This window comes from Pleuronectes platessa, chromosome 13 (assembly GCF_947347685.1).
Source record: "Pleuronectes platessa chromosome 13, fPlePla1.1, whole genome shotgun sequence".
Classification (NCBI taxonomy): domain Eukaryota; kingdom Metazoa; phylum Chordata; class Actinopteri; order Pleuronectiformes; family Pleuronectidae; genus Pleuronectes; species Pleuronectes platessa.
Genome location: NC_070638.1, coordinates 536,738 through 549,443, shown reverse-complemented (window position 1 = coordinate 549,443; position 12,706 = coordinate 536,738). Strand labels below are relative to the sequence as shown.

Genomic DNA, 12,706 nt, shown 5'->3' with positions numbered 1-12,706 from the left:
AGTGGCCGTATTTATTCAAAGTTTTGGACAAGTTTGGATTCGACTATTTTTTTATCAATTGGGTGAAAACACTCTACCATAAACCCAGAGCCAAAATTACCACAAATGGACAGACTTCGGCAGCATTTCCCTTGAGTAGATCGAGTCGACAGGGATGTCCTCTGTCTCCAGGACTCTTTGTCCTGGCTATTGAACCACTTGCTGAAGCAATTAGACGGGATCCAGATATAAAGGGGTTCAGAGTGGACCAAATAAATCATAAAATTAATCTCTTGGCAGATGATGTAATACTGTATCTAACAGACCCGGTTAACTCTCTCACAAAATTACAGACGCTGCTAAACACCTATGCTATTTCAGGATACAAGGTCAATTTGGAAAAAAGTGAAATTATTCCACTCACGAACTTTGATCACACCGAACACCAACAAACAACCCCATTTAAGTGGCTCCAGAATATTAAATATCTAGGAATAATTATAGACAATGATCTTAAAAACTTATACAAACTTAATTACCTCCCATTGCTGAGTAAAATCGAGGAAGACTTCGACAGATGGAGGAACCTACCCATTACTCTAATTGGTCGAATAAACTGTGTGAAAATGAATACTCTCCCGAAGTTGCAATATCTTTTCCAGTCCTTACCCGTTCCATTACCTGAAACCTTTTTTAAAACACTCAACAAACACATTAGACAGTTTTTATGGAACGGTAAAATCCCAAGGGTGTCAATGGAAAAATTAACATGGGATTTTAGCCTGGGAGGTTTTCGATTGCCCAATTTTAAAAAGTATTATTTAGCGGCCCAGGTGCGATATATTTCGTCACTTTTTGGCGGTGATGCTGCCCCCTCTTGGATACAAATTGGACTTCATCCTCTGAAGGAGGGAGCTTTCAGTGATTTTATTTATAAATGGAACTCCAAAACCTTATCCAACAGGACAGATATTCCTATTTTGAAACATTTGATTAAAATATGGTGTGAAGTTCAGAAAAATCTTGGGCTGAATTTGAGACTGTCACCAAAAACACCTCTAAGACAAAATGAACTTGTACCCATGACTCTAAAAAATAAGATTCTGGAGACTTGGCATGACAAGGGAATCCAGCATCTGGAAGATTGCTTTGATAAAGGACGTCTCATGTCTTTTGAAGAACTGAAGAGAAAGTATGACTTGTCCAGTAGAACTTTCTTTTGTTACCTCCAGTTAAGATCCTTTTTGAGAACTAACCTGGGCCCTGAAATGATTCTACCTGTATTAACTAATGTGGAAAAAATGCTTCATGAGGGAAATATGTGCAAATTTATTTCTAAAATGTACTCCATGTTGATGAATGAGTGCCCAAAACCAGGATTACACAGATCCAGAATGAGATGGGAATCAGACTTGAATATAGCAATTGATGAACAACTCTGGTCAGCTTTGTGCCAGAACAGTCTGTCAGCAACGGTTAATGCCCGGTACAGACTTGTGCATTATAATTTTCTTCATCAACTGTACCTTACCCCACAGAAGCTACATAAATCCAAACCTGAATTGTCAGAAATGTGTTTCAGATGTGGTATAGAGGTTGGCTCCTTCCTACACTGTACCTGGCTTTGCACAAAGGTGAGGTCCTTTTGGTATGACTTTTGTAATGCCTTAACTGAAATCATAAGAGTTCCCTTTTCATTGGATCCTGAGCTTTGTTTACTAGGAAACTTCACAACTTTCAACGGGTCTTTAACGAAGCTCCAAATAAAATTTGCAGAAATTGCTTTATGTGTGGCCAGAAAATGTATAGCAATGACTTGGAAGTCTGATTCCCCGACTCTCATAGACAGATGGCCTGTGGAAATGAACAGTTGTATTCCTCTTGAAAAGATTACATATAGTCTCAGAAAGAAATATAAGTTATTTTTGAAAATCTGGCAGCCTTATTTGGAGTACATGGATACACCACCAACAGTACCATAGGACTAATTATTTGGAGCTCTGAATTACGCTATGTACTGTGTCATTGCGGTATTTCTCTGTGATGTGTCATCCTATGCACCAACTTATTTTTTTTTTTTTTTTTTTTTTCTCTTTGGGTGGGGGGACTTATTTACAAAATGTATTTAATTAGTTTTATTCAATCTATATTTGTATTTTGTTATGTAATTTTTTTGTAATGTTTAATGTAGTATGCTCTGTATGTTCTGCATGTTCTCTTGGATTGTGAAAATATTTGGAAAAATAAAATATCACAAAAAAAAAAAAGGAGGACAGTCTCAGTTGAGTGACCTTGAAACCAGACTGGTGAGGGTCAAGAAGGTTGTTATGATGGAGATAGGAGGAGAGTTGATTAAAGATCACTCGCTCAGAGCTGTGGAAAGAAGAGAAGAAGAGAGACAGGTCTGTAGTTATTGACTTCAGACGGGTTGGGGGGCGGAGGTTACCAAGGTAAGAACTTGATTGGGAGACGGGGGGGGGGGGGTGAAAGAGGATAGAGAAGGGGATGAAAATGAAGATGATGGAGATATAGTTATAGAAAGAGGATTTGAAAATGATGAGAGTAGGTCATCTGACTTTTTTGTAAAGTAGTTGACAAAGTGGCTTGGTGGAAGCGTAGGGTGGGGGGGACTGGGGGGTTGAGGAGGTTGGAAAAGTTGGAGAAGAGTTTTTTGGGGTTCGAAAATGAGGATTGAATTCTATTTTGGTAAAAAGAGCTTTTGGCTGCAGAAGTAGAGAAAGAGAAAGAGGACATGTGGACCTGGCGTGAAGTAAGAGGACAGAGAGTCACGAGAGGAGGAACGAATAGAAAGGAGAGTGTCTGTGGAATAGTTAGGATGCATGGGTGAGAACGAGTCAGATGAAGGGAGATAAAACAGAGGAGGTCAGGTTTATACAGAGTGTGTTCACCAAACTGAGGAAACCTTTCAGTTAGAGACATTTGAAGCAGTCATGCAGCACTAAGTGGTTAAGAACAGTAGACATGTGCAGCCCAGTATAACCAGCAGATGTGAGGGGCGGAGCCCTGCTCTCCTCCCAGTGGCTGCAGTGGAAGCTGATTGGTTCAAACGACTTGATTCCAGCTGAGAACATCAGACTGAACCGTCACAGCTTCTCTGTCAACATGGAGAAACTGGCTTCACTTCTGTTCTTCTCAGCTCTTGTAGGTTCGTATGATTTAGAAAAGAAAACCTGAAACAGGAAGACATCTTGTTTGGATATTCTTTTAGTTCCTGTTAAAGATTAAAACATTTCCACATCACAGATCTAGATGATAAAGATGTCCTCACTTCACCACTAATAACTGTTGAGTCTGCCATTAACAGGATCAATTCATCAGGATCAACATTCAAACCCTGAACAAGTCTCATTGGAACGTTAGTGTGAATGTAACATGTGGTTTCCATCACTAGGTCACAGCTTGGAAGATGATGTCACCGCCAGCAGTGCTGAGGTGTTTTCAGCATCGGGCCGTCCTGTCACTCTGTCCTGTCAATATTCTGTTAAAGCTGAAAACCTCCAGTGGTATCGACAGGATCCTGGATCAGCTCCTCACTATCTTCTCCTGATCACTGATACACAAGAGCCTCAAGTGGTGAGAGCGACTCCTCCAGACCCTCGACTGACAGCTGAACTGAACCAGGAGAGAAATGGAGTCACACTGCAGATCTCCTCTGCTGCAGTGACAGACTCTGCTGTGTACTACTGTGCTGTGAGGCCCACAGTGACAGGAAACTACACAACTCTGTACAAAAACCTGTGGAGCAAACACACAACTCCTCATGAAAGGTTTGTGTGTTTGAGCTGAAAGCTGCAGAATAAAGTGACGTGTGGTTTAGGTGTTGGTAACAAGCAGTGATATGAGAGGACGCACAGAGAGGGAGGAGCAACACTGTCAAAGAGCAGAGCAGAAAAGACCTCCTGCTGTGCTGCATTCAATATCTACAGCAGACCTCAGATAGTGTCTGTAAGATGTTCCCTCTGCGTCACGCTGGAGTCTGGCCTTTGTTTCTCTTCATCCTGAAAGGTCGGTCAAAGCAGGAATAACAAATGTCTTCAGAGGATCTGTTTCTAGAAACCACTGGAACAGACAGTCAGAGTTTAACATGGTCTTTAACCACATGTTTCTGTTTCTGTAGGTGTCAGCTGTGATGAACTGACTCCAGACAAGACTGCAGAGTTCAGTGTAGAAGGCAGCTCTGTTACTCTGTCCTACAAGTTCTCCAGGACAATAACTGGTACTGATTATTTCTACTGGTATCGACAGAATCCAGGACAAGCTCCAGAGTTCCTCCTCTCACACTCTGCTTCAGGACAAATACTAGCTGCTCCAACCTCTGGACTGAAGATTGAAGTGGAGCAGAACCAAATCCACATGATCATCTCTGCTGCAGTGACAGACTCTGCTGTGTACTACTGTGCTGTGAAGCCCACAGTGACAGGAAACTACACAACTCTGTACAAAAACCTGTGGAGCAAACACACAACTCCTCATCCTCCACTAGAGGGAGTCACTCACTGTTAAACCTCAGTGTTTCTTATGATCCAGTCCAGATTCTGTGTTGTGATGATTAAACAGACGAATGACCAGCAGATTATTTTCTTTATAAAATAACAGAAAGTCTCAAAGATGACGAGATGCTGAGTCATGTTCACTGTGTCATGTGTTGTTATACTTGAGGCATCGACCTATATTGTCCCGTCTCTGCTGTTTTATCTTTAAAGTGGAAACTGGTTAAAAACCACAATTGGACAAATCACAAGACGTATAATACTGAACTCTACTGTTGCAGTTTCATCGGTTTCCCTGAAGCTGGAGTCGTCTCCACGTACGAATCGTTTCACAGCAGTAACAGGTGGTTAGCTGGCCCCGCCCACTGACGTCCAACTGGACCAATGAGATTGTTGGAGTGTCCAGTGCAGAGATGTTGGAGGAAGTCAAAGCACAATGAGCTGGATGTTGAGGACGACTGTGCAGCAGAGAGGCTGCTGAGTGGTTTCATTCTCCTGCAGTGGAAGAACATTGTTCATCTGTTTGGCTTCAACTACGAAGACTAAGACATGTTGCTTCACCTCTTTGTGTTTCTATCTCCCTTCATAGGTGAGTTCTACAACTAGTCTCTGTCTCACTGAACCTGTGGAATAGATGATATTTGCCTGTTTCAATCCCATAATGATCTTTGTCGTGGTTGATGTAGTTTTGACCTCAGCTCCAGTGAAGCAGTTTCTGTTAAACTGTGTTTTGGTCTCAACCTCATGAACAATGTTGGTCTGCTTCACTCTCTCTTCTCTCTCAGGACTCAGAGCTGCAGACACAATCTCTCCTCTAGAAAAAGAAGTCAGTGGAAGTGAAGGACAATCTGTCAAACTCACATGTGAATATGAGACAACATCAGATTATGTTGATCTTCACTGGGACAGACATGATTCTGACCTTCAGGCTCCTCAGTTTCTTCTCTACAAAGGAGCGAGGTCAAATAGTCAATATCAACTTAATCTTGATAAACGATACAAATCAGAAACAACCAGATCATCAACTGTAATGACCATCAGCAAGCTAACCCTGGCAGACAGCGCTCTGTTCTACTGTGCTCTACACACAGTGATACAAAGAGTAGAAGAGGCTGTACAAAAACCTGAGCACACAGATCTGCCTCGTCTCCAAAGAGGAGGGAAGTGGGATTCAAACCACCGCCTCATATCAGATGGATTCTGATCATTCCGGTTTCATCAGAGTCATCGTGGTTACAGCTGCTGATGAGAAACTGTGTGAGGATTCACATGAGCAGCAAATCCACGTCAGTGACAAAGCACCTGGACGATGCATCAAATAAGAGACAACATGTCAAATATGACCCACCACTGACTGTGGAGCACTGAGTGACCAGCAGCGCCCCCTGCAGCCACATGAGGGGAGTAACTCTGTTGGGCTCTGTGTCTGATGAAGAGATGTTCTGTTAGAACAAAGTGAATCAATGTGTTGACTGAGTCCTCCCACTGGATATTACCCATGATCCTCTGCTTCCTGAACCTGAAGAGCTGCATCTGGAACAAATCCACCAAACTGATCAGAATTCTTCATGTTTCACAGTTTCCTGCTGAATATTGGAGATTTTTAATAACTTCAGAGTGTTTTGAACTGATCTCAGTTCAGCTTCACTCTTCAGCTGCAGCTGGTTGAGACAGTTTGAGACTCTCAGTCAGTTCTTCTCACAGGAGATGGAACCCACTCACCAGAGCAGAGCTGGACCACCTTGTACGCTCACACTTTGTGTCGGGCCCCTCAAATCAAGCAAGGCCCCCCCTTGTATCAGAGTCAATGTCTCAGTGAGTGAAGCGATGGTTTGAGCCCTGAGTTCTGAGCAGCTGTGTGTTCATGTGCAGCCACTGAGCAGCAGCTGCATTTAAAGAACATCTGGAACTGGAGAAGCTCCAGACAAGATCCTGGGTTCCACCTTCTTCAGAGTCCTCATTGGAGGATTTGATCTTCCACAGCAACTCCACTTTGTATCTGAGCCACAGATACTAAAGTGGGAGTTTATATTCAAAAGGAAAAATGGTGTCAAAGATCATAAGAAGTCAGATGGAGCTGAAATATTGATTCTGAGATAACGTGTTCTCTTTCTGATAAGTGTGACGCCCGGCTTTGACACCAGGCTCTGTGGTTTCCATGTGTGTATGTCTCCTGTTTTCTCTGTGCAAACATGCAGGAGGAGCTGGAGAGTGCAGGCGGTGATTAATGAGGGGCGGGGCTCCAGGTGATGGCCACCAGGTGATGGCCATCACTATTTAAACGGTGTCCCGGGACCTCAAGGCTCTTGGTCCTGCTCTGACCACCTGATGTGGGAAGGCTGTCTGCCCTGTCTTTTTGTATCTGTTTTGTGAATAAATGTGAAGCATTGTAAAAACGTTGCCGGACGGTGTCTGTCTTCCCTATGTCACGACTATTGTGAGCTAGGTAGTCGTGACATAAGAGATATAAAAGAGTCAGAGGAGCTTCACAACAGTTCTGGAGCAAAGTGAATCTACAGCAGATGTGAAGGAGGAAACTGTGATGAATCAAACACTGAGGACATAAAAGACAAGATGCAGTGGGACAGGAGAGAGAATGCAAAGTGTGCGAGGGGTAGAGTTGTGAGTCGGGGCTGAACGGGGCCGAGACTCCTCCTTCTAATCTGAGTCTAAACACAGAGTCACAGCTTCTTTCCTCTTTCTACTCACAGAGACTCACACTGCAGATATGAAGCCTCTGTTCATCTCACTGCTGCTGGCTGCTCTGTGTCCTGGTATGAACACAACTCTGTGTCTCTGATATCAACACAACTCTGTGTCTCTGATATCAACACAACTCCGTGTCTCTGATATCAACACAACTCTGTGTCTCTGATATCAACACAACTCTGTGTCTCTGATATCAACACAACTCCGTGTCTCTGATATCAACACAACTCCGTGTCTCTGATATCAACACAACTCTGACCTGACTCACACTGATGCTGTTACTGTTGTTTTACAGAAGGCAGAGCACAACAAGACATGGTGCAGCAACCAGGAGGAGACGTGACTGCGACTGGAGGAGAAGCAGCAACACTTGGTTGTCGATACGTCAGCAGCTCAACAAGTGTGTCTCTCCTCTGGTACAAACAGGAAGGAACCAACAACCCAACATTCATCCTGATCCGCTTTCAACTGGGAGAAGGAAAAACAGCAGATGACTTCAGAGAGAGATTTTCATCCACACTGAATTCCACCTCGAGATCTTCTCCTCTGAAGATCCAGAAGCTGCAGCCGTCTGACTCTGCTGTGTACTACTGTGCTCTGAGTTCCACAGTGACAGGAAACTACACAACTCTGTACAAAAACCTGTGGAGCAAAAACAGAACTCCTCATCCTCCACTAGAGGGAGTCACTCACTGTTAAACCTCAGTGGTTTGTTATGACGTTTGTTTCACAATAAAAGAAATTCTAATAATTGTTGTGCAATAGTTGTAGATTTGACGTTGGCTAATTATTAATAATCATGAAATATGATGATTAAAATAAAAAATATTTATTAAAAATAATTAAAAATTATAAAGCTATAAATTAAGAATAGTAAAATAATTAATTAGAAATTATACGGTTATCAATTAAGAATACTTAAATAATTAATGAAAACAATAAAATTATCAATCAAGAATAATACAATCTGTAATCACTACTTATCGTCGCGGGGCACCTCCCTGTGTACAGGGACCAACAAGTCAATCTTTAAAGATCAGTCTCAAGTTATACAATTTAAATTAATAATCTCAATATTTAATATTAAAGATTATATAATAAACAATGAAGTGTTTTAAGTTCGAGCACAGGCTATAGTTATCCAGCTGTATTCACATACATATGCACAAATAATCACAGATTACAAATACTTTAATTACAAAAGGATTTATTGAAAAGGGAAATAAAGTTAATTTTGTTCAATGATTCTTCATTTAACAAACTCCAATATTTCAAAGGTAACAGCAGCAGCAGCACTTATCACAATTTAGAACACATGTTATACTGAGGGTATGTATGTGTGTGTGTGGGCATGTGTGTGTCTCCCTATCTGTGTCTCTGTGTGTGTGTGTGTGTGTGTGTGTGTGTGTGTGTGTGTGTGTGTGTGTGTGTGTGTGTGTGAGAAAGAGTAGGGGAGTGACGATGGTGTAATGACGCGGTCACGTGGTGAGGTAGTGTGGCCGAATTCAAGATGATGTTACGTTCAAGTAATTCAAAATGGAGGTTTACGACCTCAGCGACTTCATGAGGCCGAAGACAAGATGGCGGTCGGTCACATATGTTACACTAAGGAATTTCAGACAAAGAGATTCTTATCTCGTGGTTTTGGCGCCAACGGGCGTCGAGATGCGTTCAGGCTCTCTAAGTCTAGATTTATCTAGGTAATGTAAGCTATTTTGTGCAGTGACTTTTATTTTGAAGAGGGGTTTTCCGGAAGTGTGTTCGGTGAGTTGTGTTGGATATGTGACGAGTTATTAAACGGGTGCTGTGTCCCGAATGGATGAACTTCTTCTGTCTTCTCATGGTGCATTCAACACAACTAAAACGCTCGGCTACAGTAACATGAAATGTGTAAATGGAGGTCGGGACGTGTGTAAAAGCAGGTTTAGGAGGGAAGAGAGAGAGAGGAAGATAAACATTCCAGGAGTGATCAGAGAAGCTCTCCAAAACACCGTCAGAGACAAGTTTACAGTGACTTTACCACTCTGTACCCAAATTGGCATTGTGTACCGATCTTTAGATCGGTAAAGTCTCTGCAAACCTAGTCGGACGATAACAGCGCTGCCGGAGAGGCTCCGTCACGGCGCGAGGCACTTTAAATACAGTCAACATGAACAAAAGAAACCGGAAGTGACAGCTTGTATCGCCGTGTTTTACAAGGGCTGGAAATAGACACAGAGGTCTTTAAACAAACATACACTCAAATAAAACCACACGCTAAGTATTAAAACTAGTCTCTGCCCATACAATAAAGCCTCTTACTGTGACCCTCGCGTCGTGGCATGCGCGGTTTGCGCGAATTTTCCGGAAGTCCAGTGAATGATCGTGGCCGCTCTAGCTCGGTGGCGCTGGTTCCTTTGTGGCAGCGGGCGTCGTGCTAGGCCAGAATAGAGCGAATTCTTCTCGTGCTCTTGGAACGGAATTAACTCTTGTTCGTCTTCTGCAGGGATGAACAGCTGTGGCGCAGTTGTTTGGGGATCGTGGAAAAGAAAGTCTGTGTGAAACTCGGCCTGCCGAGTGACTTCCTGTGCGTGGCCTTTTCAAGTCAAAAACAAAAATAGTCTTTAGAAATAAGACGTCGACTTAAGATATAAGAAAATGAAAATGAAACAAACGTTTGTGGTTGTTGCCCCCTTTAGCAACTAAATCATCTAGCTAGACCGGGAACGGTCTGTTGAAGTCTCCAGAGCAGGGAAATGGCAGAGATTTTTGATGAGCAACCCTTCTTATTACCTGAGAGGTGTCTGCCCCCTTCCGGAGGGGGCTAGGGGGTTCAGTCTTCAGTGGGCGGGGCTTGGAAATCAGCAGGGGTCCCCAAAGGATCCCCAGGACATTTTCCCCCACTCAGAGGAATACTGTTAGGGTCGATTGGAACGTGAAAACTGGTAGAACTGGTTTCGGCCTGGCCTCCAGGCCTCAGTTTTATTGGTGGTTGTGTGGACTCTACCACATGGTCAGCACTCTGGACTCTACCCCAACACAATCATCAGGTTCTGTAGGATATTTCTTAAATGTGTGGTGCACCACAGGGTTCAATGCTGGGTCCTCTCATCTTCACTTTACATGTTGAGTTTGGATCATTATTTTTCTAAAAATCATGAATTTCATGGTTTTGTTGAACATGTTTATAGTAAAATTCCACTGAAGTCCAGTGATTATGACAGAAGGTTTGTCACATGTGGAGTTTTGGTGTCAAACACCTTCAGACTTTGTGTGAGTCTAGAACTTAGATCCTTGTTCTGTGGAATTGATGAAAGCAGCTGAATTTAAATCTCTCTGTTCTGCCTCTGATGTTCACCATCTAGTATTTGATCAGACTCTCTTTCCTCACCAGTTGACGTTGGTAGTAGTGATGCAATGGTTTTCACTCATCATTAGGTTTATAAAACATGATCATCTCATGTTTCCAAACCTTGAAGAGGGGATCCATCTTTTCACCACCTCAGTTACCTTTGTTGAAGTTCAGGTTGAACAAGATCCGTCAAATACAAATCCCAGCTGCAGCTTGAACAAACTGTTGCTCCCAGTGTGGAGGAAGAGAAAGTCCAGATCTAAGAGGAGACGCAGAGATTCAGGGAGGAGCTGAGCTGCTACTGAACTATAGAAGAGAGAGGAGCTTCCATATTCAGACCAGTTCAATCTACAAAGCACCAACATCACCTGGATTCAACATGCTCTCACTGCATCAGGCTCTATCTTCTCTACTGCTTCTCTCCACTCTAACAGGTTTGTTACATTATACAGAACAAAAAGGTTCAATTCCTAAAACTTCACAGAGTGAATTGTGTTTGAATCCTTAAATAACAGAGTTACTTTTCTCCTTTAGCAATCAGCTGTGAAGAACTCACACCGGTCCACAATGAAGAGTTCAGTGCAGAAGGCAGCTCTGTTACTCTGTCCTATAACTCCTCCAAAGTGAACCCAGACGATTATTTCTTCTGGTATCGACAGAATCCAGGACAAGCTCCAGAGTTCCTCCTCTCAAAATATGCTTCAGGACAAGAAGCTGCTCCAACATCTGGACTGAAGATCCAAGTGGAGCAGAACCAAATCCACATGATCATCTCCTCTGCTGCAGTGACAGACTCTGCTGTGTACTACTGTGCTGTGAGGCCCACAGTGACAGGAAACTACACAACTCTGTACAAAAACCTGTGGAGCAAAGACACAACTCCTCATCCTCCACTAGAGGGAGACACTCACTGTTAAACCTCAGTGTTTCTTATGATCCAGTCCAGAATCTTTGTTGTGATGATTAAACAGACGAATGACCAGCAGATTATTTTCTATATAAAATAACAGAAAGTCTCAAAGATGACGAGATGCTGAGTCATGTTCACTGTGTCATGTGTTGTTATACTTGAGGCATCGACCTATATTGTCCCGTCTCTGCTGTTTTATCTTTAAAGTTGAAACTGGTTCAAAACCACAATTGGACAAATCACAAGACGTATAATACTGAACTCTACTGTTGCAGTTTCATCGGTTTCCGTGAAGCTGGAGTCGTCTCCACGTACGAATCGTTTCACAGCAGTAACAGGTGGTTAGCTGGCCCCGCCCACTTCGGTCTAATTCGACCAATGAGATGGTTGGAGTGTCCAGTGCAGAGATGTTGGAGGAAGTCAAAGCACAATGAGCTGGATGTTGAGGACGACTGTGCAGCAGAGAGGCTGCTGAGTGGTTTCATTCTCCTGCAGTGGAAGAACATTGTTCATCTGTTTGGCTTCAACTACAAAGACTAAGACATGTTGCTTCACCTCTTTGTGTTTCTCTCTCCCTTCATAGGTGAGTTCTACAACTAGTCTCTGTCTCACTGAACCTGTGGAATCATCATAACCTTTCTTCTGCATTTCATAACAGGAGGTTTATTTGTGGAGTTTAACAATTTACTCTGTGGAAAAATCTTCACATTTATTAGAAAAAGTCAAGAACCTGTTGAGTCTCTTGATGTTTGATTCTCTTCAGACTCACTGACATGAATAATCCTCATCTTGCAGCCATGGGTTCCATGGACAGCATAACACCAGAAAGTACTGAAGAAGTAGTTTCAGAGGGAGGACACATCAACCTGACCTGTAAATATGACGGATCCATCCGCAACATCCAGTGGTACCGACAACAGCAGAGATCCAGACCAGAGTTCCTGCTCTTCATCACAGAGGAAGGATCCATTCATCCAACTCTGTCTGATTTCTCTGCTCACATCAACCAGACTGAGAAACGAGTCAAACTGCAGATCTCCTCTGCTGCAGTGACAGACTCTGCTGTGTACTACTGTGCTCTGCAGCCCACAGTGACAGGAAACTACACAACTCTGTACAAGAACCTGTGGAGCAAACACACAACTCCTCATCCTCCACTAGAGGGAGTCACTCACTGTTTAACCTCAGTGGTTTGTGATGACGTTTGTTTCCCAATAAAACAAATTCTAACAATCATCAGGTTCTGTAGGATATTTCTTAAATGTG

The 12,706-nt window shown here is 42.9% G+C and overlaps 1 protein-coding gene and 3 gene segments (V, D, J or C); all 4 read left to right on the top strand.

Moving 5' to 3' along the window:
- Window positions 1-2,891: 2,891 nt before the first annotated feature.
- LOC128454571 (T cell receptor alpha variable 21-like) lies at window positions 2,892-3,801 on the top strand. The segment is given in 2 exon segments: window positions 2,892-3,145; window positions 3,392-3,801. Coding segments are annotated over 2 exon segments (438 nt in total).
- Window positions 3,802-3,807: 6 nt separating this feature from the next.
- On the top strand, window positions 3,808-5,025 carry LOC128454570 (T cell receptor alpha variable 26-2-like). The segment is given in 2 exon segments: window positions 3,808-4,005; window positions 4,118-5,025. Coding segments are annotated over 2 exon segments (441 nt in total).
- A 1,955-nt stretch (window positions 5,026-6,980) lies between these two features.
- Window positions 6,981-11,980, top strand: LOC128454439 (uncharacterized). The gene is made up of 4 exons (XM_053437853.1): window positions 6,981-7,264; window positions 7,495-7,860; window positions 11,065-11,179; window positions 11,716-11,980. Exons 1-4 carry the CDS (start codon window positions 7,219-7,221, stop codon window positions 11,978-11,980), a joined length of 792 nt encoding a protein of 263 aa, XP_053293828.1. The 5' UTR covers window positions 6,981-7,218.
- LOC128454574 (T cell receptor alpha variable 12-3-like) lies at window positions 11,490-12,597 on the top strand (the record flags this gene model as incomplete). The annotated part of the segment is given in 2 exon segments: window positions 11,490-12,023; window positions 12,236-12,597. Coding segments are annotated over 2 exon segments (402 nt in total), but the record flags the coding sequence as incomplete, so codon positions are not given.
- Window positions 12,598-12,706: the final 109 nt, after the last annotated feature.